General features: G+C 40.2%; 1 protein-coding gene across 3 annotated transcripts in view; it reads left to right on the forward strand.

Annotated features, from left to right (window-relative positions):
- The window catches only part of ARHGEF4 (Rho guanine nucleotide exchange factor 4), a 215183-nt gene that overhangs the window by 161409 nt on the left and 26231 nt on the right, over positions 1-27543 (forward strand). For all 3 annotated transcript variants that reach the window (XM_089672347.1, XM_089672348.1, XM_089672349.1), the window contains one exon: positions 10364-10494. In XM_089672347.1, the coding sequence (XP_089528473.1) occupies positions 10364-10494 (131 nt within the window). The remainder of the gene's footprint in view (positions 1-10363; positions 10495-27543) is intronic.

Here is a 27543-nt window from a genome sequence, read left to right on the forward strand (position 1 = left end):
TCAGTCTAAATGGGAGAATAATAAATCTCTATCTTCATGTCTGAAATGAAGAGTTAATAAAGTGTTTTCAAGGAAGAAAGTTGTAGCCTGGGAACACTCCTTGTGGTACGACTCTCTGTCACATATTATCGGAAGATTTCTTGGAGCTTGCCTTATTTTGACATTTTTAGGTCAACGGCAGATGTCAGCGAGAATAGAAAGCTCCTAATCAAGGTTTGCAGACTGGGATCGGGGAAGATTTGTCTGACTTATTTACTGATAGAAAATGTGCAAATCTAGTAATTACAATGAAATCCACTAATGAATGCTATTTGAACCCCCCCAAATATACAATCTGCATCATGGTTATAATAACACACTAATGGGTGTTTGCACATTCCTGGAATGCACAGTGTATTGTTCCAGAGAACTTGGCCACAAGTGTCTTGTGTCTAATGAATGCATTAACTGTAAATGCTGTGTTTCATATAATGGCCTTTCTATGAACTTTTTTATCCCTTGGTCATGTGTACATTCAGTAAAGCCAAATTCTCACACTCGCAGCATAGCAATCATCTTTAAAGAAGATCTTAAAGTTGTTGTAAACCTCTGAAATGAAAAATGAACAAAGCATATCCTTCTATACCATGCACTAGCCTCAATCCAAAACACATGGTGTGATTTCTGTCTGCTCTGTCACTAATCTATCTCACTTTTGATAGTTAATGCTCACACCAGACAATCCCAGGAGACATCCTGACCCCCTTCCCCAGCACACAGCTGGTGATTGAAAGCCACAGCTGTGCATGATTCCCTGTGAGACAGTGGGGGGTTCATCAGATTAGATTCAGCCCCCACCTAAGGAATGTGTGGTATAGTAGGCTGCAGAAAAAAAGAGTGCTGCAAAACACTCCCCCCACAGTTTCCTACACCCCCCACCATCCCACTATCTAAGAGCCAACCTCTTTTGTTTATTTACGTTTTTAAAATCTTACACTTTGCCCTGCCCTCTGCCTCCATCCCACAAAGGTTTGTCCCCACTCCTCCAGGGGAATGACTTTCTGATTTTCAGCTTTATCGACCCTTGTTACAGAAGGCTTTTACTATGACTGACAGCTGTGTCAACAAGTCAGAGAGCACATTATATCTCCTTCAATCACAGCAGAGCTGTACATATGACTTGTCCTGTAGGGCCTGGTTATGACTTTGTAGGCCACATAGGATATAGGGGCAACCTATTTTGCCTCGGTTCCTACTTCACTGCTTACCCAGGGCTTCATCTTTCCATTATCAGCAACCCAAAGGCGTAGCAGAGGAATGTAGGGAAGGCAAATATAAGCAGTTGGTGGAGCCACCATGTAAAGTGAACCTTTTGCTTTGGCCTTCAATGGTAAAGCACGAGTTCATTTTAAGTATTTGTCTTTTTAAAAAGGAGAATTTGAAGCAAAATTTAACAGTAACCCTTTACAGGATTACATAATGTGAAATTAGTACAGATTATATTCTGTATATTTGAGGAGGTCCTGTATTGCAAGTTAAGAACAGTACAACCAGATTTATTGAACTTTACTGCAGGAAAAGCACATCTTAGTCAAAAACATTAGTCAAAATTTGCTGAATGGACATAGAAGGAGTAACAGCACAGAGATTAGGTCACTCTGCTCTTTCCTACTGTCAGCATATCCTACAGCAGAGCCTGATGGCCTCCTGATTTTTCCCCTCCCTTTTGCAGTTAGATTGCTGCTGTGCAGAGGATTACAGAATGTAAGGTCAACTAAAATGCAGAATTGTGCACAAATTACTATAAAAATTCATTTAAACTGTTTAATTATTTCATAACTGCTTTTATGGTGTGTTTTCATGTTTGGCTGGAGTTTAGCTTTAAATGTCAAAAGACTGATGGATCTCAGACAAATGAATACATTGTAGACATAACTGAATTAATAATACATATACTATGTAATCATTACGATTTTGCTGTGGTTACTTTTGAAAAAGATTGGAGAAAAGAAAAAGTAAGGACGATGTGGTAAGGAATGGGAGAGCTCTAAATAGTGTAGCTTCTTTGGCATTTAAAAGCTACAAGTAGAAATATAGTATTACTTACATCTGTGTAAGTTTCAATAAACCATTAAAATGGTATGCAACCTGTCTTCAAACACGTGAAGAATATTTCCATGCAGATCTTACTTTGGGTGGACAATACATGGAGAGAACCAGACCTTACTCCCTCAGGGAGGGCTGTGTCAGGAGTGGTTGTAAGATGGGAGTTTTGGTGGAGCAAAGAGATCTTGAGTCCACTGTAAAAAACAGTAGTTGAGAGTTGCCATGGAATGTTTTATACAGCGTTTTACCTAACTATGACAAATAAAATAGATTTTATCTATTGAATGAAAGATATCGTAAATTGTCTGCTCCACCAATACTGGATACCTCTGGAAAGAGTCAGTTGACCAGCTTATTGTACTTTCCATGTGCACCCAAATTTCTTAAAGAAGCACATACAGTACATTTTACGTTCATTTTTACTGTATTTAATATGAAGAATTCTTCATGTTTTGGCAATAAAAAGTGATTTGTTTGCTCCAGGTGGTGGGGTTCTGGTTTTAAATAGATCCGGTAAGAAGGAGGCCTGCATTCATATGTATACAATTCCATCCTGCTTTCCTAAGACCTGCTGTGTAGTACTCTATTGAATCTTGTATTTTAATATGCATACAGGACTTGTGTGGGCTGAATATACTGTTGTCTTACTCAGTAGTTCCATTCTCCTGCATATTACCCTCCACTTTGGATATGAGCTATAGGCAGGATCAGGATATGTGTCCGGAGGGGCGACCTGTATGTGGAACAAATTCGACATAGTGAGGTTTGCTTTATACTTAGCAAGTCTACTGAGCTACTGTGTTTTAGTCTTCAATTTGTAGGTTTAAGGGTTCAAATAGCCTAAACATCATGGTGACATCCTGTATCACTCACCACTTCAACATAATCCATTCTCATTGTTTGGTTCTACCTGCTACAGAGCTCCTTGTAATATGTGTGCGTGGTAGAAGGAGAGGGACGGGTAGGAGATGGAAATACAGAAAAGGCTTTATAGTGCTAGGAGAAAGGAGTTAAATCCATCCTGACATACAAATATTGGGGGCAGGCCTAGTCATAATGGTCATTTGCTTTAGAACATGTATTGCTGGAGGATTAAACCAATTGGTGGTTGCCATGACTACAATCTCCCAAGATAAAATGCTGTTAAGACAATCATGAATAATCTGTTATTGTGCATTATGGCAGAGCTTTGTCAGATTTCATTTACATACTTTCTTTATTTGTTCTGCTGCTACATATATTTATCCCTCTCATGGGAAGCTGCGGATAGACAAATATGGATGACTATAACACTGTAACACTACAAACAGCTGAACAAAATAATAATAAACTAAAGCTAAGACTATATTAGAGTTGTAACATTGTTGTAAAGGTCAACTATGCAAAGAAACTGGTTGACATGATAATGAGGTCTAATGAACTCCAAACTGTGTGTTTGGGTCATGAAACGTGTTGAGACGTATACATCTGATTGGCGGACTTCAGTAAACAGTTATTATAATTGTGCCTATAAGTTATGAACTAATGTATGTAAAGCGGAACTTCACCCTCTCAATCAACAATGACTATTTTTAATCCTTATGCTGCTAGCAGTAGTAATTAGACAGGAAGATATATTATATTTACTTGTTTTACTTTTTTTTTATACATTTTTTCAGTTACTGCCTGGTTTCCATGCCTAAGCAAATAATGTCTTGCATCCCAGGGGTCTTCAGCAGGGGAGGAAGGGCTTTCTCAGCTAAGCACATCCTCCTGTCTGCATGTCTGAGCTAAGAGCAGATGGACTCCAAGAAGTAAATGCTTCATGAATCATCCACTCTTACTCAAGATGGCCATGGCCAGAAATACTAGGGGGTGATTTTCAAAGTGATTTCTCAGCAAAATAAAGCTTGGAGACATGGATGGATGGGGAAATTTGCTTTGAATACTAAAACTGAATTAAATCATGTTTTTGGTTTGTGGTACCCAGATGCAGTGAAGTTCCACTTTATTAGGAGGCTCAATGCCTGAGGATGTATAGTGTAATTAGCTGCGGAACAATCAGATGAATCAGCCAATGTTTTTTTGAACAATTACTTTTTATCCATACATATTAATAAAAGGATTTTTTATTTAAACATGCAATTGAAGCATATGTGTGCCTAAAAAAGTCTAATTCTCTTTGTATATTTGTTCAAGAGTAAATAGAGGACTCATACAGAACACAGTGCCACACTCAGTTTTCCCAAAAGTCACAAGTTGGTAACAAACATGGTCACATTTAAATCTCATGTCTGTGCTAAGCATTCATGGAAAGTGAAACATTTGATAAAACACAGTCCAGTTTAGGACACATTCAACAAAAAATAGCACAGGTATAAAAAATCCACTAGATAGGGTATTTAAAAGACTCCTAATGAGGCCTGTCGCAAATGGCTATGGTAAACAGTATAGTGGAGTAATACGCATCTGCAAGTCTGGTTTTTTGAACGAAAACTGAACTTTCATACATCTCAAGCTCCCAATTCTATCTTGATTACAAGGTCCAAAAGGCTAATAAGATATATTAGACTACCTAGTAGACAGACATATGGTCTATATCATATTTAGTCTCTAACAAATTGTTATTAATTCCATGAAATAAGATGTTTGTTTTTGGTTTGTGACACCTTGTCAGATTGGAGTATAGATGTATTGTCTCATGAAGTCTTTGTCCTGTGCTAAGTCTGGATATCTAAGTGTGAAGTGCTGTCACTTATGCTGCCCAGCTCTGCCCTATTGCCATGTACAGATGACTCTTGTGTCAGCATTCACCTGTAAATAACCGGAATTCATATGCAAATAACAACGGCATTCATATGTGAATAGCGGCAGCAATGTGGCATTCATATGTAAATAATGGCGGAATTCACCTGTATATTATGCCTCCTGAGATTCCAGCCACCATCACCTCTGCTGAATGCTGCCCACTGGAGAGGTAAACAAGAGGAATGCTTGAAAGCCCTGCCTTCAATTGTGGTCACTGAGACTACTATCAGTTCTGTAAATTTAAAGCACAGTTCCACTCAAAAGTGGAAACTTCGCTTGTTTGCCTCCTCCCCCCTCCACTGACATATTTGGTACCTTTTGGGGGGGGAGCGGAATACCTGGTTTTGACAGGTACCTGCTCCCACTTTTGGCTTTGTTTGGCTGAAGTTGGTTCCCCTCCTTCCTCCCGCAGTCTCCTGGGAACCTTCACAGATCCCAAAAGACTACCAGACCAATCAGAATGCGCAGCGTTTCTCGCGCATGTGCAGTGGGTACCCAGCCGTGAAGCCACAAGCTGTCACAGCCTGGTGCCCACAGTTGTGATGCCATCACTGATGGGAGAAGAAGAGAAGGGACAGCTCGGGGTAGCACATCGCTGGACTCTGGGACAGGTAAGTGTGTGTTTATTAAAAGTCAGCAGCTACAGTTGTTGTAGCTGCTGACTTTGAATAAACACAAAACTGACTGGAACTCCGCTTTAAACACTTGCCCTCCAGAGGATGTTCCCCCCTTCATGGCCAGGCCATTTCTTGCTGTTCGGCACTGTGCTATTTCAACTGGTAATTGTGCAGTTGTTCAATTCTGTACCCCAATGAAATTTATGTCCTTTATTTCACACAAATAGAGCTTTCTTTTGGTGGCATTTGATCACCTTTGCGGTTTTTACTTTTTGCGCTATAAACAAAAAAAGACCAAATTTATTTTTAAAAAAACTATATTTTTTACTTGTAGTTATAAAAAAATATCCAATAAACTCAAAGTTAGTCATACATTTAGGCCAAAATGTATTCTGCTACATGTCTTTGGTAAAAAAATCTCAATACATGTATATTAATTGGTTTGTGTGAAAGTGTCTGACTGCCTACCACATTTATTGTTCCATACAAACACTATACTAGTAATGGGGGTAATCAGCGAACTTTAGCGAGAGTGCGATAGTGTGCGGGCAATCTAACGCTAGCTAACCTTGGCTGGGTGGAGAGCTTACTGATTCTGACATTATCTGATGTCACTACTGGCAGGAATACAGTGATCAGTGAAAAATTTTATATACTGACACTGTACTAATGGCACTGGCTGGGTGATGGGGTGATCAAATGGTTAATAGGGGCAATCAAAGCGTTAAATGTGCTAATCTAACATATGTGTGTAAAATGTAGTGCTTTTACTCGGTGCCATGTTCTCTCTTCTCCCCCTGGACCAACCAGGGGGGCACAGGCGCATTCACAACACCCCAAAACAGGAAGTGACACAAGATTACATCAATTTACCAAGAGATGCCTGCAAAATGCGGGTAAGCGGTTGGCAAGTAGTTAAAAAAAAAAAACCTTAAAAAAAAAATTTCAATATGGCATTTCTATTTTTTACTATACTTTTATCAGAATAGTACAATGTTACCATATTAACATTGTACTACTGTGGGGGGGGGGGGGGGGGGTGATCAGGTATAATTTTTTCATTTTTACACGTTATTTTGCAGGAGAAATAAAGATCATTTCTCCTGCAATGCAAAGGTTGCTGTCATGAACCTAACTCAATCATGAGCTGTCATTTGATAGTGATCTGTGATTGGCTGGAGCTGGTCACATGGTACAGGGTGCTGTGATTGGCCACATGTATCATTTGACAGGTGTGGGCCAATCACAGCTCACTAGGAAGAGAAGCAGAGCTGTTATGAATGAGATTGATTCATAACAGCTTTGCTTACATTGTGATCGTGTGATTGTATAGCGATCACATGATCACCGGGTCCCGTTCACTGGGATCTTCATTCCGCTGTGTCCGCCGGACACAGCAGATATGGGGGGGGGGTACATCAGTTATGGGGGGGTACATCACTTCGCCTGTAGCTGCCGCCCGGGAGCAGTACATTGTGGGCGGGTGGGTGGGCAGGAAGTGGTTAAGCAAAACGGGGGGGGGGGAGGGGTGTGCAGAGGTAAGCAGAAAAGGAATTAGGTTAGCACTGAAATTTAGGATGCAAAGGTGTGGTTATTGATGTATGTCATGTATAGGGCAGCCCATTCATTTCAATGGGCTGCTCTATGTACTGGAAATGTAGAAAAAAAGTCCTTGACCCTTGTTCAAAGTTACACCGAGCCACACAGTGCCACAGCACTGTGAACTTTGCTGCATGTAAAAAAAGCATCAGCAGATGCATGAGGGTGTCATTAGCAATTAAGGGCTGTGTATCTGCTAAAGGGCAGAATGTTTCTGTGGTGTCAGGAAAGCTATTTTGCATGTGTTCCTGACACGCACTAATGTGAACATTGGCTAAATGTCTCAATTACATTGGTGGTCAGTGTATATATTCTCACTACATTGGGGCATGGTGTAGAATCCTTTCATTCACACTTGTTCCTCTTACATTGGTGATCATTGTAAATCCCTCCTTAAATTGGTGGTTACCTTGAATGCTCCTATTACATTAGTGCTCAGTGTCAATCCCCTTTACATTAGTGGCCAGTGTAGAAACGCCTCTTTATGTTGGTAGTCAGTAAAAAATCTTAACTTGCATTTGTGATCAGTGTCGAATCCTTCCTTATAATGGTGGTCCATGTAGAATCTCCCCTTAAATTGGTGGTCAGTGTAAATTCCACCTTACATTGGTGACCAGTGTAGAAATGTATTGGTTCTTGGTGTAAAAATTCCCCATTACATTGGTTGTCAGTGCAAATTCCCCCTTACACTGGTGATCAGTGTAAATCCCCCCCTAAATTGGTCATTAGTGGAAATCCCCCCCTAACATTGGTGGTCAGTGTAGAAATGTCACTTCCCACCCCCATCTAGCACTGCCACTGATCCCATCCACCCCAAGCACTGCCACTGATCCCATCCCCCACCAGCACTGTCACTCATCCCATCCCTCCAGCACTGCCACTTCCCCCCCCCCACCACTGCCACTGATCCCACCCCCCCCACCACTGCCAGTGATTCCATCAAGCCCCCCAGCACTGCCACTAATCAAAATCCCCCCTCCCAGCACTGCCACTGATCCTGGGAGTCCTAGGATCCCTTGAAGTTTTCTGTCTATTGGTGTGTCCCCTAATTTTCTCAGTCCATGGTGTGCAGGCAGTGAGGAGATGATGTGTTGTATCCTTCAACAACCAATCAGTGGGATGTAATTAAGTGCTGTAGCCTCTAGCAACCAATCAGTGAGCTGTAATGATATGCTGTAGTCTCTAGCAATCAATAAGTTGTAATGATGCACAGTAACCAATAACAACTATTCAGTGAGCAGTAATCATGTGCAGTAACCTTTAGCAACAATCTGAGCAGTAATGATGTGCAATAACCTCTAGCCACCAATCAGTGAACTGTAGTGATCTGCTGTAAGCTCAAGCAACCAATCAGTGAGCAATAGTGATGTGTAGTAACCGCTAGTAACCAATTAGTTAGCAGCAATGATGTTCAGTAACCTCTAGCAAACAATCAGTGAGCAGTAATATCACGTACCTGGTGATGGAGGCCAATGGAGAGAGGGCTTCCCTTGCGGCTAAGTTCTGGACTCCCCTGAGAGTGGGACAGCGGGAGTCTGGCCCAAAGTTGCACAGGTCGCCTGTAGCAGTGCTGGTTGTTGGTCCACTCAGAAGCACAGCTGGTGCACGGAGACAGATCTGCAGACAGGAGGCGCCTGTGCGTGGTATGCAAGCCCCTCCGGGATTTGGATGTTCACTGGGTAGTCGGTTCAAGCCAAGGTCAGGTACCAGGTGGGAATCAGAGTGGTTGTAGTCAGATGGGATAGCCGAGGTCCTTCACAGAGGAGCGAGAGAGAGAGAGTATCCGTTAGCCAAGCCGAGGTCAGAACAAGGGTAAATCAGAGTAGGCAGGTCCAGGAGCAAGCTGAGTCGGTAACAGGAAATCACAAGTCAGAATCACAGGAAACAGGAACCAGGAACAGGGCACGGGGAGCTAGAGATCATCCAGCAACTAGAGGAAGTGATGAGCCTCCTTATAAAGGCCGTCTGGCACCAGCCTGAGGCTGATGTGTACTTCTGCGGCCATGTAGAGTACTGGCAGAAACGCCAGATCTTCCAGAACTCCTGCCGTGGACAGGACCCTGACAAGTAATAATGTGCAGTAACCTCTAGCAGCCAATCAGTGAGCGGTAATGATGTGCAGTAACCTCTAGCAAACAATCAGTGAGTGGTAATGATGTGCAGTAACCTCTAGCAACCTATCAGTGAGCAGTAATAATGTGCAGTAATCTCTAGCAACCAATCAGTGACCAGTAATGATGTGCAGTAACCTCTAGCAGCCAATCAGTGAGCGGTAATGATGTGCAGTAACCTCTAGCAACCTATCAGTGAGCAGTAATAATGTGCAGTAATCTCTAGCAACCAATCAGTGACCAGTAATGATGTGCAGTAATCTCTAGCAACCAATCAGTGAGCAGTAAGGATGTGCAGTAACCTCTAGTAACCAATAAGCAAGCAGAAATCATGTGCTGTAACCTCTAGCAACCAATCAGTGACCAGTAAGGATGTGCAGTAATCTCTAGCAACCAATCAGTGAGCAGTAAGGATGTGCTGTAACCTCTAGCAACTAATCAGTGACACATAAGCTGTGCTGTAGCCTCCAGCAATCAGTCAGTGAGCGGTAATGATATGCTATAACCTCAGGCAACTAATCGCAGTCACTGCCTGATCTGCTGCATTGAACTGATTTTGAGTCTAGCTGCTATTTATTGTATGTCTCAGAGCAGGCCGAGAGCTAAATTGCATGGGGGTGGTCCAGGAAAATTTTTGCCCAGGGTCAAATCAATATTAAAGATGGCCCTGCCTGGTATATGAGCTGATCATTATCCAAATGAGGAAACCTTGGTTAATAATTAGTTGTGGCCATATAATCGCAAGCTTGGTAATGGTACCAAGCGTCAAGATCTTTCAGATGTGGTCATTATAATTCTGCAGGACAGTACTGTTCAAGCTGAGCTTTATTGTCATGCAAGGCTACAAGGATAACAACTAGTATTTATTTAATTTCTGAGGGGGAACCCATGCTTTGCAGTCATATGAGAGTTCTATACCTCCGATTTCATGATCTGTATTGTGTCTGCATTTCAGCTATATTACTATAGTAATATAATTATAATAACAGCTTGCCAAGCAAACAAAAGCAGACAGACAGATGTGAACAACAACAGTCTGCCTCACAGCATAGCATACGAGTTGGAAAATGTAGGGCTTTTTCATTTGCATTTTGTGCTGGTCTATTAATATGTCTCTGTAAACTTGCATTCTCTCTAAGTGATGCGCTGTTTCTGTCCTCACAGTGATTACAGATGGATCCCTGGACAGACCATCTCTCACTGATGACATGGGAAGTGATGAGGACCTCTATGAAGATTTACATGTTTCCAGCCACCGGTATGGTGGAGGGGGAGAGCAGCTGGCAATAAACGAGGTACTTAAATTACACACCGTTCAGCTCTTCCATTTTTTAATTCTTTTTGTGTACTTTATTATTTGACCTATATTTATTATATGCATTTTTTTTAACTCTCGTGTCTCATAACATCATATTGGTCAAAAAGTGTAGAAATAATGGGGTTATATTTTGGTAGTGACTTCTTTAAATGGTGAAAAGTGAACCTGCCTCTAATGCACTACATTGTGTGATAGCAGGCCCACATAAGTGTCTAAACATTCTATTTGCGGTTTATTTAAATAGTCCCCTTGACTCCAGGTAGCCTGTAAATCTGTGCATAACATCCGCAGATTTTGATGTCTTACCAATTTGAGGAATTTGTTACAGCAGCCCCTATGTTGAGAAGTCCCACATTCCCCCATGCTATCTGGGACAGAAATGCTGCTTCCATTTTTGCATTAGCATTCTGTATCACAGAGTCTCTTCAATACCACCTAACATGCTTTCTAAGAAGTGCACTCAGAGTGCTTAACACATAGCCACATGCAACCGTTCTGGAGTAGGAGTCAGCAGGGCTAGTCTTTGGTTAAATGGCATCCTGTGCAGACTTTTAGTCTGTTGCTCCCCCTAGTGAGAAAAGCAGGCTTGGTTAAATGCCATGGAACCACTTCCACTGAAGATGACATCAACAAAAGTGGCCTTGTGGCGACATTTCTGATTCCCCACATTCTGGCTTGCCATTGCAGCATACAATACCCATTGCAGAGATTGTCTCACTTTGTCAGAGGGGAAGACTTTTGACAGTAGATCTATGGATTTGAAAATTCTTTTACATAGCAAGAATAAAAAAGAGGGAGTAGGAGAGCAAGTGCTCCAAATAAAAAGCAATACTACTGTAGAAGAATTCCTACTGAATGTTATTGAATTGTAACAAATGTTTTAAAGAAATAGAAAAAGCTTTTAGTGCCTGCCACAGGATGGTGCCCTTGCATCTGTTAGGTTGTATGTACAATAGTTAAAGGTGGCTATATGAATGGCATCCTTGGAGAGAAAAAAAGGCCTTACTGAGAATGAAGATGTTTAGCTTCAGGGATTGAGATGAGCTGAGTACTGAGAGGGAAGATAAATGCAATGAACGGGGCAAGGGCACAAGCCTTCTATTTCTTCTATAAGGTCATTTACACCTAGGAGCTGCAGACCCTATTTCTAAACCATGTGAATGCTGACAAACAGTGGCAAAGCTATAGCCATAACAGCCAACTCAGCTGCTATGGGGCCAGAGGGTGGAAAGGGAGCCCGCTAACCCACATGGAAGAAAAATATATTTGAAATATATTTAAAAAATATTCTTCCCAAATATATTGCCATATATTTGAAATGCTACAGTTTTGGCCATATTCAATATATTTCAAAATATATTTCAATAAATACATATATATATTTCAATATTTATATATATATATATATATATATATATATATATATATATATATATATATATATTGCATGCTGAAATGCATTTTTATTACAAAATATCTGAAAAATATTTTTAAAAATACATTTCAAATATACTGTATGTCTTCAAAAATACAAATCTACATTTTTGGAATGCAGTTACAAATTGTGTTTGTTAAAATTAATTTTTTATATGTTAAAAAAAATCTGAAGAATGTATTTTTAAAAAATATATTTTTACAAATATTTTTCATATATTTTGGAATATATAAACAAAATGCATTTCAACATGCAGTATATATATATATATATATATATATATATATATATATATATATATTATTTATTGAAATACATTTTATTTTATATTGAATATGGCCAAAATTGTAGCATTTCAAATATATGTCAATATGTTTGGGAAGAATATTTTTAAAATATATTTCAAGCATATTTTTATTTCATATGGGAAGGGGGTTGTCTGACGTCTCCATTCCAGAAGAACCAACATCAGATGTACAGGATCATGGTGTTGTTAGACACATCTCCTTTGCATCCCACTTATCTGTCAGTAGATTGGATGCCTTGAGAGCTGCTGGTCATCCTGAATGACCTGTTCTGCTGCCCTTCTATGGCAATTTCTATCCACAGCACTGCTCCCTAATAGTTTGCTGACTGTCTTACCAGCTTTAGTGCTGTCTGTCTTTGGTTTAAACATACGTTATTGATCAGTTACACCATTGTCCTAATTGACATTGACATTTATTACAAAGAGAAGTCCCTGGGGGGATCCCATTAAAATTTTGCTATGGGGTGTCATGAATTTTAGTTTCACCTCTGCTGTTATACCTAGAAACAAATGACAGCTAATCAGATCCACTTCTCATATATCATGAATCAACACAATTGTAGAATTGGTATATTGCAATGTTACCTTAGACAGGAGAATATTTTATTTTGGTTAGTCTTCTTCTTATTTATTCCATTTTAGAGAGGTTCATAACATAAAATCATTTCATCAGATAGTAGAAGTGTCATTTAAAGTGGTTAAAATTCTCTGCATCAAAGTAAAAATCTTTCCACTAGCTATTCTTCCCCCCCCTAAAAACTTACCTGAGTCCTCTCACGATTCAGCTCTGCCCCAGGCTGCAGCAGCGCTGCTTTCTATTCCAGTCTCACTGGAGACTCTGAGAGCAGAGAGGGCCGTAGATTTCTGCTGCTGTCAGTCAAATCCTATGAGGAGGGATGGGGGGCATGGCTGAGCTGCACTGCATGTCTCTATGGACGCACACAGCGTAGCTCCGGAGTGCGCCTGCACTGATACCCCCATTAGCACACAACTTTCTGATGGGGTACCTGCTTGAAGGAGGGACTTCCAAAACAGAGATAAGAGACCACTGTGGGCAATACTATTGCTCAGTGTGGGTATGTATAACATCATTTTTTATTTTAAGTTAAAAAAATTGCCTTTAGTATCTTTTTAACACAATAACTGTTCTGTAGTCCTCTTTTGGAGAACATGTCTGCTTGGAAGTCATTTTCAGTATCCTGAACACTAACAAACGTTTCATATACCAGTAAGAGACATGTACAGTGGTTCAGTCCTGCTACCTTGTTTGGCGCCTTTCCCCACTTTCCATTTGAGCATAACATACTTGATTTCCTAAAGTGTTACCAAACCCAGGACCTTACATTCAATATATCTGGTCTCCCACAGTACACAGAACATGGAAATGCAATTCTTTTAGTAAATATAAACTGCTAAATACCTTTTCTCATCAGAAGTTAGAGCAATCTTGTGACTTCTATCAGTGTTCAGCTAAGCACTAGCTAAAACTTGTAGGAGGAGTTTTCATTCTGCTGTAGGAGGATGCAAAACCCCTGACCTCTGTCTGACCAGTGCTGATTGACCATGTGCTGATCACATGCACTCTCCGAAGAAAAAAAACCCTCTATAGCAATACACACCAAACTGAGCATGTGCACAATACCTACGGTTCAGTCTGTCTTATCAGGAGATAAGAGTGGTCACTTGAAAAAGGGGAGGAACAGAGAAGAATGGATCAAACGGCCTTTTTACACAATGCAGAGGATTAACCCCTTAGGTTCCACAGTGAGTATAACAAGCATGCTTTACTACATATACAGACTGATTTTACTGTTGTGGGTTTAGTAACACTTTAAATGTCCAGTATCAGTTATTCTCATGAATGATAACCATGAATAAACCTGAGCTGACAATAAACATAGTAGACTGCGAGTACATAATGGTACATACATGTGTGTTCAGATATGTTCCAGAGGATCCCAAGAGCCTTTAAAGCTGGGGTGACTAGTTATGCAAATATGAGATGTTTTAGAATCATCTTATTTGTTCCCGTTTCAATGGATTCTGTTTGAATGCTTGAAGCCCAGTGTGGTCTTCTAAGAAAGGTGACTTTTTTGGGGACTTACTTATTTGATTTAGTAGACTTTTAATTAATTAGGGATATGATTTTGGTTGTTGTGTGATGGTTGTAGCATTTTCAGTGTAAGACACAAGCAGTTTTGTTAACTTTTTTATAAGAATAGGACAATAATTTATTTCTTCAAGTGCAGAACTGGCAATATCAATTTGGTTTTCTGAAGAGTGGAGCCCATCCTAATAATGAGTGCAGTGAAATATAAATAAAATTGTGCTAAGATTTTTGGCAGATTGTGGTTGAGCTTAGGTGTATATTATTTATTATCGAGATGAAAACTAAATGTATGTTGTAGCAAAGCTTATTAGGGTGTAAAATATTAACAATCACGGTAATTGATGGTAAATGGGTCATGTGGCATATTAACTACATTGTATGCAGTGCTCAGTGAGCTGCATTGTTTGAACTGCTTTGTAGAGATCTCCCCATGGGAAGCTCTTATCAGAGCTGTTCTAAGTGGTACCAAGACCGGGGGATTAAAACTTCGCAGATGGCCTGGGAACACCCAGGAATCCCTCAGGAGGAGCTGAGTCATTGGCTGGGCTCAGCTGTGCCAAGGGAAGTCTGGTGGGTCTGCCCAGCATGCCTCCCTCACCCACCACATAAAAATAAATAGCTTAGAAAAGGTGATTATAATAATGATGTATTGCCATACTATTCTGTTACAGTTAAAGATGTGAAAATAATTCTTGCATTATTCAGAAAGGTAGTCAAAAGGCAGTGTTGATATACAAAGTGTAATAACCTGGCGCAACCAATGACAATGCATTTGACTACAGTATATTGAATTCTGTTCTGTACTCTTCCTTTTGCATGTTATCACCACTTTTCACAGTACTTAAAAGGCCATCTGTGTTGCCCATAGCAACCAATCAAAACTTTTGATTAAAAATTTAAACCTTTCAATGTAACTTTTTACAGACCGGCCACTGTACATAAACGGCCAGTCAGCTCCCCTATTTTCCTGGGAAGATGTAGTGGTACGTCCTTCAGTAACAGAATGTGTAAGAGGAAAGAAAACCTCCTGACCACAAGCCAGCAACAGTGAAATCTAGAAAAAGTGCAAACAATAATAAAATACACCTCTATAATGTTATCCACCCCTCCACAGTATATGTCAGCCTCATCCTGTCTCTGATCTGACTTGTATATTAATCCCTCACCACCCTTATCCTCCACATCAAGTTATATTGCAAGAATTTTATCAAACGCTGTTGCAGATCTCTACCTATTTCTGCTCTGAAGAAATAGCTGTTTGACCATGTCCTGTGCAGACTGATTATGAATGGAAGGGTCTAGTTCATTTTAATCAGCTGGTGCCAGGGGTGGACTGACCATTTGGAAACTCGGGCACTGCCCGAGGGCCCGGGGTCAGTAGGGGGCCCCATGAGATGCCCCTGGTACCTTTTCCATAGGCTTTTTTGAGTTTGTGCAAGGACACGGGGGCCCCATGATCTCCTATTGCCTGGGGGCCCCATGAGTTGTCAGTCCGCCCCTGGCTGGTGCACTCTCACAGTGGCTGTATCCCTTTAGAAGTAATTAACTCTTAGGCTAGGTTTACACCTATGAAGTTTGATCCTTTTCTGCAGTACGATTTGCATTTTTGCACATGCATTTTTGTTGCGTTTCGCTTTTTTTCTTGTTGCTAGCCAGATTAAAATGCAAAACGCATCACAAATGCAGCAAAACCGCACTACATGCTTTTCTGCAGCTTCTCCATTGAAGTCTATAAAACCAAAAGTGCAACGTTTTGCGTTTAAAAAAGTCCCTGATCTTTTCCAAAAAATGCACCAGGTGAAAACGCTGAGATGTGAATGTGTCCCATAGGAAATCATGTTAAATGGACTGTAGTGCGTTTCTGCAAAACACAAAACGCTGAGGAAAACGCTTAGGTGTGAACCTAGACTTAGGAAGTTTCTCACCAAAAATGACACTCCTGCTGCAGAGGATAACGAATAATTCCTGCCTAACATTTACTAGATTAAAAAATATCCTCTCCCCTCTCCTGCTACCTACACCAACTAACCTATGTTAAAGAAATGTGTATACCTACCTATTTTCAGTCTGCCTCAGTCCAGTCATGTGATCGCGTTCCTCCATGTTAGTCAGCTGCAGGGGAGAGGAAGGACCACCGACATCTGCTGGGACATGGGAGCCTAGGGGTGATGCCATTGCTCCCAGAATTCTCAGCTGACTGACACAGGGGTTCACGTGACAGGACTGGAGCGAGTTGGAAAAAAATAAAAATAAAAAAATAATACATATATTTAGTTTTATTTTTACACAGGTAGGTCAGCATAGGTAGAAGAAGCAGAGAGGGGACTTTGTGTTAAGCAGGAGTTCTACTTTAAAGTATATGTAAACCTTCACCTTGTGAAACAAGCCATTCAGTTGAAAATAGAAATGAAAGGCAAAACATTTATAAATACATATAAAATAGCCAGTTGATACTGACTCTGAGGAAGATGTGTAGCCTCAAAACACATCAGGAATTTGGAGGTCTATAATCCCATTTTAGACACCATCCAGGGAGATTGGTCTGTGCTGTATTTCGTATGATGTGCCTTTGATTTTTATCCTTTTGTGAGTGCTGTATACCACTTTTTATACAATAAACCAATTTTCTTAGGTAATGCACTAGGCCAGCGTGCCCTCTGTTAGTTTTTTTGAATGCAGTTCATTTGGATTTCCCTGGTCCATTGAGGGTAGCAACGCATGCATCCTATAGGCATCCTATGTGTGGTTACAGTCACTGTGGAGTCCATCGTCCAGTGTGGGAGTCAAAGCATTTGCTTGTTGCTTCTGTGGGAAGGGGGGCTGTCAGCACAAGTCTTATCATTGAAATAGCTCCTAGCACAACTAGAGAACTAACCACGCTGTGCTCTCCTGCCCAGTGTGGTCAGCTTTTCGTAGGAAAGCAGAAGGACTGGAACAGGATACTTTTTCATATAAGTACATGGTACAGTAGGTACATACCAGGAATATGAAATGTTGGGTTTACATATTTTTTGAAAGCTGACTTTTATCTTAGTGGAAATTTCTGTGAAAAGTATTGAGCCAATCACACGAGAAGGAACATTTTTGGAAGCGTTTTGTATACCAACAATGTACAGTACTCCTGTTTTTCAGTTTTTTTTTTTAATTGAATTGAACTTTACAGAACATGAGTTTGAAAAGGAAAGGTAATTTTTGATAACATTAAATGACAATGTGGTTTGTGTAGCAATTGTACAATATTTGCTACATTATGTTTTTATTTGCTATATATTTTTTCCCATGAAAGTGGAGTTACCTTTTCCTGTATCTAGTGCACCACTACCAAGGGCCATGTTTTAACCCCCTCATTACCAGCATATTACTTCATTTTAAAACAATTTGTAAAAAATCAGATCACCTTGGGGTATTTACAGTATTTTCCATAATGGGGTCAATTTAGGGGTGTTCATTCTGCCTTGACATTTGTTTTTGCTGTATTTTAAAACAAAGTAAGGGAAACATTTTTTTTTTCAGATTTTGTTGGCCTTTATCTATAAAATGTATATACAGTATTTAAAAAAAAACACTGGTTGTTAAATACCACCAAAAGCAAGATCGTTCAAAAAACGATATAAAGTATATATATATATAAAATTAATATATTCATATACTTCATTTTGGTACAGTGCTGCATGACAGAGAAATTGTCAGTCAAACTATTGGAGCACTGAAAAATGAAATGTGCTGGTACTGAAGTGGTTAACAAAATCTAAAACATTGTTAGGCTCCATGTATATGGGATGTTTGGAAAACACTTCTGAACGATGAAAACTGACTGCTGGAAAATGTCTGTTTAGCCGTGTTTATGCGTGTTTATGTGCGTTTGCGTTTAGAAGCGTTTTTTAAAGATAACCTCAGGAGATCTTCCAAAATGCCCAGAATGCACTGAAAAACAGTAACAAATTAACTATTTCAGACAATTTGAGAGACATAGAGAGAGCAGAAGCAGAGAGATCAGTATGTGCTGAAATTACCTATCTTTTCTGGATGTATTCACTATGGATCCCATCATGAGCATAATGTGGCACGTTCTACTATTTTTTCCTTCACGCAAAACCTGGAACTGACTGCGCTGGTATGCTAAGTCTATTTGAATACATGGAAAATGCTTTGCATGCATTTCTGATGATAAAAAAAAAGGCTCTGCATATGAAACAGTTAAAAAAACTCTTCCAAACGCAAAGGCTTATAAACGCAGTAGCCGCGTTTACAAGCGTTTGGCTTTTGAAACGCTGATAAAATCTTCTCCTAAACGCAAATTTGGTGTGGTCAAAAAAACGACTGTAAACTCAACTGCCTGTAAATGACTGTAAACAACATAGTGTACATGGACCAGGGGCGGACTGACAACTCATGGGGCCCCCGGGCAATAGGTGATCATGGGGCCCCTGTGTCCTTGCCCAAACTCAAAAAAGCCTATGAAAAAGGTACCAGGGGCATCTCATGGGGCCCCCTACTGACCCCGGCCCTCAGGCAGTGCCCGAGTTTCCAAATGGTCAGTCCGCCCCTGACATGGACACATAGGAAAACGTTAGGGAGAGTTCAGGGGCTGCTGAAAAAAAAAAACACAGAAAAGCTGCTAAACGTGAGTTTATCAGCTGAAGTGTACATGAGCCCTAATACTGAATGAAAGAGAGTATCTGATTCCTACAAAGCAACACGTCATTAAGACACTTGCCATTGAGACTATTTCTTGTGTTGCTTAGTCTAAAATTTCACAAAACAGCATCTGCCTTGTGCTTGTAAGGCTTGCTGGGACGTGTAGTTCCACAACAGATGGCAGCTTAAGCTTGGTAACAGCACTCAGCTAGCTGTGCCCAGTACAGCTCAACTGGAGAAATAGGCTCAGTCTGCAGCTCCTTCTAATTGAATGGCTTAGACAGCCTGCACACATTAATCCCAGTCTCTTGATATGTATGCCAAAGCACATAAGGTGACGGCTAGATCAGTCGTATAGCTTTCTGCTATTTTTTTTTAATGAATTCTACACCATAAGCCGAAGCAGTCATTTAACAAAAACAATCTTCTGGAGCCATTTCTAATCTGTTTCAGTATGTCGGCGTACACCTTTCTTCCTTAACCCCTTTTAAACTGATGCGTTTCCTAGATACCATAGTCTGCAGTCAGCTGATTGGCTATAGAGAAAGCCAGTAACTCCCTGTCGACCACTGCTCCACAATGTACGGCGTTTCTGGTAGAGGGATTTCTATACCTCCATTATCCTACTAAGACTGGGAAACATCTATGCTGCTTCTATTAGACTGCAGATGACTTGCTGCAGAGAGGGGATGGAATGCTCTGGGTTGATTTGCTGAATCCTGAAGAAAGGTAATCATTTGTGCCGCACGCACAGCCCTCCACAGAAGACTATGCGGAATAAATAGATCTACCGCCTCTGACAGCTGCACAGCCCCGTCTTTTTGTTTGCGGCCAGCAGCCATTAGGATCTGCACTATTTGCTTATCTCAGGCCAAGCTATGGCAAGGGACCGAGCCAGACAAAAATGGAGCACCCTTCACGCCATCCTTCGCTGCAACATGAACCCCGAAACCCAGCGCATCGTGGTCTTTGTCATCCTGCTCTTTCTCATTTTTATTAACGTTGTGCTCATGTTCCTCCTGGCCTTCTCTTGAGTCAGCCTTGGACTATCTCTCCGGAAGCCAGCATCTGATCAGCAGGTCAGCTTGCCATTGTCTGTCACCAGGTCTCCTGGTCACCTTGACGATGCGTCTGGTACCAAATAATCGCAGCCGACACTTGTGCCTTGAAGACATGCCATTCACAAGATGGAGAGACTTCATTACATAACTGCTGGCACTGCCTTTGTTCCTGCACAATACAATAGTGTTTTTTTTTGTCCGTTTACATTTACATGCTTGTATTTTTTTTGTGTTAAAATGGCGGTTTTCGAAAAAAAAAAAATCAAAAACAAAACAAAAAAAAAAACAGGTACATACAAAGAGATGTTCACAGATATTGGCCTTGGAATGGTCCTTATCCAGGACATTGTGTTTGTTATGGAGCGTCAGCCATAGATTCTCTTCAGGTATTCCAAGAGTACGGAAGACAGGAGCCAGTACCTAACAAGAGCTGTACTACTCTCATCCTCGTTGGGTTCCGGCATTTTTGTAACTGTGAAACCTTATCGTATGCTGGTTCATTATTGCACAGTGACAGATGCCTCAGAGAACCACACAGGCACATTCCTCCTCAGCTAGCATTGATTCCACGCCGTCTTCTTTGGCTGCCATGCACAGGACAGATCTACCATTTATTTCTATTTATTCCATTTTTTTTGTATTTCCTATCGTATCTCCATACATGGACCTGTTATTTTTTTTTTTCTATACACAAAGTAAAAAGAAGCAGTCAGGAAAATACAGCGTGAAAACCGTTAACAAATACCCAGTGTTGAGTTATAGCCAAAAAAGCCTTATGACTGCTTTTTACCATAAAGAACAATGAAGGATGTAGTATTATTTACACAACACATGCCTTCCGGTATGGAGGATTCGGGGTTATTGTAGCAGGGCACATACAAGTAGATTTAGTCTTATTTTGATGCTAGAAAGGCATTTTTGTACGCTTTGTCTGTTGTTAGAGATGATTACGTGGCAAGTCTTTTTTCCCTTGTGGTTTTGGAAATGGTAATGTTATTAAGGTCAGGTTATCATGGCACGTTAGGTCGATTTAAATGTCTTCTGCATTTATTAGCCTGACTGCCAGGATGGGCCATCTGTCAGTGTATGCTTTCACTGTACGACTCCTCTATTGTCCTCGTTTAAACAGATCTTTTGAGAATCAGGAATCTCCAATCTACTTTCACTATTTTATGTTAAAATCTCATTCAGTCATTTTGAGTATAATATGTATGGTGGGTATTGGACAGAATAGGTTGTTTAAAGCTGAGCTCCAGGAATTATTTGTATTGCATAGTTATACTTGTGTTAGCACAATGTAAGTATTTACATCTTATACCTGATGGGGAATCTGACACTCATTGAAGTAGTCAATGCTACTACAGTGATAGCCGTGATCCTCCAGGTCCTTGTTCGCTCATTTATAGAATGCGTTGTATTTTTTTTTTTTTTTTAAGAATACAAGGTGTTTTGTGATTGGACAAGGTGGAGGTCATGATGTCACCACCCCTCCTTTCCACCTATTCTATTTCATTAGAAAAAATACAGTATTTTTCTATGAATGGCAACTGTGCCGAGCGAGCAACACCCTCTGGTCAACTTTCAGATGGGAAGCCGCTAATAGAGGACACGGAAGACTTCTACAGTGCTTTTCAGCTTCCCCAGTTGACCATCAGGTATAAGTAATGCATGCTCATATTGTACCAAGCTGGATTTAAAGATCATACCTGGAATTCAGCTCACCACACATGCAAGGATCTCACAGCCTGACCTGTCTCCAGCTCCAGTGGCCCAATTTTAAAGGGTTAGTTCACTTTTACCAAAAACTGCCTATGCAGATCAGTAGTATCTGTATACGAAAACCTACCGTGCAGCCCTGACTAAAGTTGAATAATGCATTTGATATAGGTGTAGGCCATTTATATACCTCATGAAGCCTGACTGGAACACTTACAGGCCGTGGCTAGGACATTGCTAAGTGAGGCCTAGTCATTACTGTTCATCTCCTCCATCACAGGAGCGAGCTCTCAAACACTAAGCTCAGAGCTAAGGCCTAGTCCTTACCGCTCACCTCCACCATCACAGGAGCGAGCTCTCAAACACTAAGCTCAGAGCTACTACATCGGGGAGAGAGAGATAGCACGTGAGGGGGTTTGAATCAGAGAAAGAGCTCACTCCTGTGATGGTGGAGGTGAGCGGTAAGGACTAGGCCTCACTTAGCAATGTCCTAGAAACGTTATGAAAGTATTCCAGTCAGGCTTCATGAGGTACATAAATGGCCTACACCTATAGCAAGGGCATTATTCAACTTTAGTCAGAGCTGCACAGTATGTTTTTATCTACAAACACCCCTTATCTGCAAAGGCATTTTCTGTAAAGGTGAACCAACCCTTAAACAGCAAACACCTATGTTGCATATGACCAAGTCAACTGTTGGGTTAGCACCATTGCCAAACATTTAAGTCGTATTGGGTGCAAAAAACGTTGCTCAGTGACCACAGAGAAAGAAAATTGCAGTCAGGTGTACATTTTGTAGCATGTCTGAACAGTCCCTAGGTAGCTAATGATGAGGTGGGAAGTTATCCGTACACATGATGATAATCAGATTAGGACTAAAACAACCATTTCTAGCTGATAACTGTCAAATGTAAAGGGCACCATTAGAAAAGCAATCATATGCAACCGAACACTTGATTCTATGATGCTGTTGTCTGCTTGAGTGTACAGCCATATGCAATGTATTTTTCTCTAGAACATTATTCAGACTTTAAATATCGATTTCTTACAGATTTGAGTTAACGTGTGCATAGAAAAATCTGCACAAATATGGGCCTCTGAGTTTGGGCCCAATTCACACAGCTGAACATAGTGTTTTCATACCTTCAGCTTCATATTTGATGACACTTTGACAGTATGTAATACTTTGGTCTTTATTTAATATTTGGGTCAGTGCAAAGAGCAGTGCCAGGTACATCCAATCCCAATTCATCTCCCTGGAATTGGTTGTGCATAGTGAGTCCACTGAAGAACTATTGCTGGGTATTCATGCACTTTGCTCTTATGCCTTATTAAATAAAGATGTTATTAAAGGGAATGTATAATTGCTTTATTAATGGCTTTTTTTGAATGTTTACAAATTTATATACTTATCTTTTATATCTTTTTGTCATTACTTGTAAATAATCTTTACTTTAGGAAGAAAAAAAGAATTCTGGGTGCTTCCATTATACTTTCTTTGTAGAATGTGCTTGGTTTTCTCTCACAAAAGCATCGGCTGTTCACTTTTGGTGGTCTCTTCCCAACTAAAACTTCATATGGGGCCATATGAGCTACAGACAGGTTGAGGAGTGTTGCTCTGATTCATTCAGATTCTTGTTTGTTGTGACTACAGCTGCAAAGCAAACAAATTACACCTGGCTATTCACAGTATAGCAGTATAATAAATCAGTAAACATGTAGAGAAGGGTGCTTGAGTACACCTCCTGCTGGTAAGTATGTAATATTTACATAAAATATTTCATATTTACCTGACTAAAAAGAAACAAAGTATATTTTTAAAATGTAATTTTTAAACAAAAGAAATATAAAAATCTACTGAAACACTCTACATTCCTTTAATGTGAACCTATACTTTGCCCTTCCAAAGCAAATTTAACAGATTCGCTGGATGGCAGGTCTCTTCTGGTTTTTGTACTTCCAGCTGCCCCCCTACTGCCCAATTTGCCCACCAGAGCCCCCTGAAAACACCATTTCTGGGTATTGAGGAACTTGCCTCTCTCCACTTACTACCACAGTGCAGCCAATCTGTAGGCTTGAATGCTGTTATGTGTGGATGGGGGAGATAGGGTTTGACCCATCATCCTGGCACTCATGCAGCAATTTTTGGGGGCTCTGAAGGATAAAAAGGCCATTTGAGGAGCAGATGGAAGGTAAGTACAAGCTACATAGGGTACTTGTTTTTCAGCAAACCAGTTATTTTGTCCTGAATAGGCAAAGTACGGGTCTGCGTTAAAATATGTCTAATTAGTTTAGCTACAGAATTAAAAATGACTTTTCTAGCATCAATTTTATGCCAAAATTGCCTTCAAAATTGGGGCTCTGTGCAACTTGTGTTTGCCCCAGTGAGCACTACAACTTGATATCTTGATATTTTGTGACATATTACAAAAATGTAGACAGTATAGAAGTCCGATGTTCTGCCTAGTACATGTCCCCTTTTTTTCCCAACTTTCTGGTGCCAAAATGTATGTTTTCTTTTGCTAGTCATTGTCTTTTGTTAATGGCTAAAATCTCTGTATGCACTTTCAAAAAAAATAAAATAAATCTCTTTTCTAGACTTCATGAATGTTCCTTTGCCTATATATTGAAAATCTTCACTTCACTTCAATTTTTACCTACACATGGACTGAATATTGGGCAAAATCAGCCAGTAGAGTAGATATTCGGCCCATGTGTACAGGTCCTTGTTTGACAGAAGCCGATCCCATGTGACCAGACTGGAGCGGGTTGGGGGAAAAAATTATATATACATACTGTATATATTTTTTTATTTCATTTTTTTTTTCACACAGCATAGGTAGCAGAAGCGGAGAGGGGACTTTGTGTTAAGTAGGAATTCTACTTTACAGTATATGTAAACCCTCACCTTGTAAAACAAGCCATTCAGCTGAAAATAGAAATGAAAGGCAAAACATTTAAGGATTCATATAAAATACCATTACAAATACCTTTTTTATAAGTGATCACATACCTTCTGTTCTCAGCTGCATAAGGAGCTCAGGGAGGAGAAACAAACAGCACACTGATCTTCCCAGTGAATGACTGTGCAGGGGAAAAAGGGGGGCTGTCAGTACAAGTCTGATCATTGGAATAACTTCCAGCACAGCAGAGAGACTGGCAGGATCACCAGGGATTTCACACAAAGGAAGCTATACAAAGAGAACAGGATACTTTTTCCTACACGTACATGGTAAAGCAGGCACATATCAGGAATATGAAATGTGGAGTTTACATATTCTTTAAAGTGCTGGAATAAGCAAAAAAATTTATTTTTTTTGGAGAGAAGGATTAAAACTCCTGCCATTTTATTTTATTTTTTTTTGCTATTATGCCATATATGTGCAGGAAATGTACATTCACTTCCTGTCCAAGAGGAGCAACCAGAAGTTCAAGGACATTTCAGAAGTTCAAGGAAATCTCCCAAAGCGGTCATGTGACTGCTTTACCAAAGTCAAACGTAAACTTTTTAGTGATAATATTTTATTAGAAAGAGTGAATATATTAAACTAACATTATTTATAGCACACTGAATGATTCAGGATCTTTAGTATTCATGAACACTTTTAGGTGGAACTAAGCCCTCCTCTCCTTTACAACCAAGGAAGCTGCCATCTTAGCCTCTGTTTAATCTACAGCTGACATAGTGCTGCACATGTGATCTGTTATGACACCAGCCATTTGATGACTGTTCAGTTGGGAACACAAGCAACTGTGATAGATATCATTCATATCATGCCTTGAATGTACAATAACTGGTTTGGGAATTTTAAATCAATGGGTTTAGTTCTGCTTTAAGATTTTACCTGTGATCACAGTCTTCATGCAGTCTTTACTGCTAATTCAGATGTAGTGCACATTTAATTTATTATGCGGCCAGAAAAACCTATACACGTGTTACAAATAACAAAGAGGCAGATTCTTAATAGTCAGTACAGGAAGGACCAAGCTGTGTGATTGTACCCTCCAAAACCACCAAATACTCTCACACATTTTGTGGCTGTAATGGTATGACGGACTGCTATAAATGTTTCACACTGGAACATGTTTTCTAAAGTATGCGGAGTGATTTTATACTGAATAAACACCAACGCATGGCTACAGATGAGAAAGCACATTGTATTTGTTATTTTAAAAACTGGTAGCTGAACGTATCCTTCTAAGAATCTTTCCAGAACTTTCATCCATCACAATACAATAGCAAGAAGGGAGGAACAAGGTATTTGTATTTAGATGACTGATCACGAATAGTGACTTATATGAAACACCTGCTGAATAGGGAGGTGAGCTGTCAAAGAATTAGTAAACTTAAATATGTATGTAATATGTTCATATAGCTTAAAGAAAACAAAGTGCACCACCCCATCTCTTTCAGATATAGTTAGATGCAGGCAGGTAAAGTTGGTTAGTGCTTCTCCCTGTCACGGCCATTCTTTTTCCACTCACTTTAGCGTAAGAGAGGTAGACAGTGCACTTTAGGGCCCCTTTCGCACGGGCTGACCGATTGGGTCCGCCTGTCCGTATTTCAGGTGGACCTGTTCAGAACATGTGAAAGGGGCCTAATTTCATAAATAAGCATTGCCTTCCCTACCACTTGGCATGGATTGTCCCATCAAAAGTCAAATATGACTGTTCAGTCATATCTGATTCTTGGTGGTTGTATGGGACAGCTCTCTGGACACCATGTTTGATGCACTTGAAAGCCTTTTCCATAGAGTTTTCATGGCCAGTTTTTTTATGAGGTAGATGCCTAAGTTTTTCTTCAAACCTCCCTGATTGGTCGGCTTTGGACCTTCAGTTATTAAATCAATTTAAAGTATATGTGTACTTTAATTTCAGAAAGAACTCTTGCCTTTTCTACCACCTGGCCAGGACAGTCCTGTCAAGAGTTGAATATGACTATTCAGTCATATGTGACTCTTGGCGACTCTATGGGCCATCTCTCTGGGCACCAGGTCTGCTACGCTTGAAAGCTAGAATTTTCATGACAAATTTTTTTAAGAGGTTGGTCGCCAGATCTTTCCCCTCCTAAGTTGCTCAGATTGGGATCTGTATTTTCTAAATGTATTTAAAGGATATGTGCACTTTAAAGTAGTTGTGAACATACAATGTTATAGATACTTTCTAGTGCAGTTATACCTATGCAGGTATCATAATTGCATTTGGTTAGTTTCAGTAATGATCTTGCTCACCTTTTGTACAAGGTTAAAAAGTTCTGTTATGTGACCATTCATCTCTTCTTCCTGATAGTGGACAGGACACTGGACACTGTGCAGGCAAATGGTATACCTGTATTATATATACTGTTCATCCTGAAGTAACATGCAGGCTGTGCTGGAGCAGGGGGTGTGTTCAAGAGCAAGCTGTGATTTGGGGAGTGTGTGTGTCAGAAGCAGGCTGTGATTGGTCAGGGGCATGGTGGCTGAACAAACTACCCAATACAGGCACGCTGTGTTTCTGCACAGTGTCCTGTACCTCTGAATGGCCAGCCAAAGGATTCAAACTGACCATGCAAGCATGGATCAGCTTGTGCGCTTTGCGTGGTCACTTTAGAACAAGGAAGGAATGTCACTGGCAGGCTCAACCAGGTACTTCAGTTGGAATAAGCACATGAAGATCATTATTTATAAAATACACATATGTGAATACACAGAGAGAAAACAAATAAACAAAACAAATAAATATTTAGGGTAACTTACAAGTGTTGCATTCCCTACCAC

This window comes from Staurois parvus, unplaced genomic scaffold (genome assembly GCF_062004578.1).
Source record: "Staurois parvus isolate SC_StPar_1 unplaced genomic scaffold, SC_StPar_1.0 ptg000126l, whole genome shotgun sequence".
Taxonomy (NCBI): domain Eukaryota; kingdom Metazoa; phylum Chordata; class Amphibia; order Anura; family Ranidae; genus Staurois; species Staurois parvus.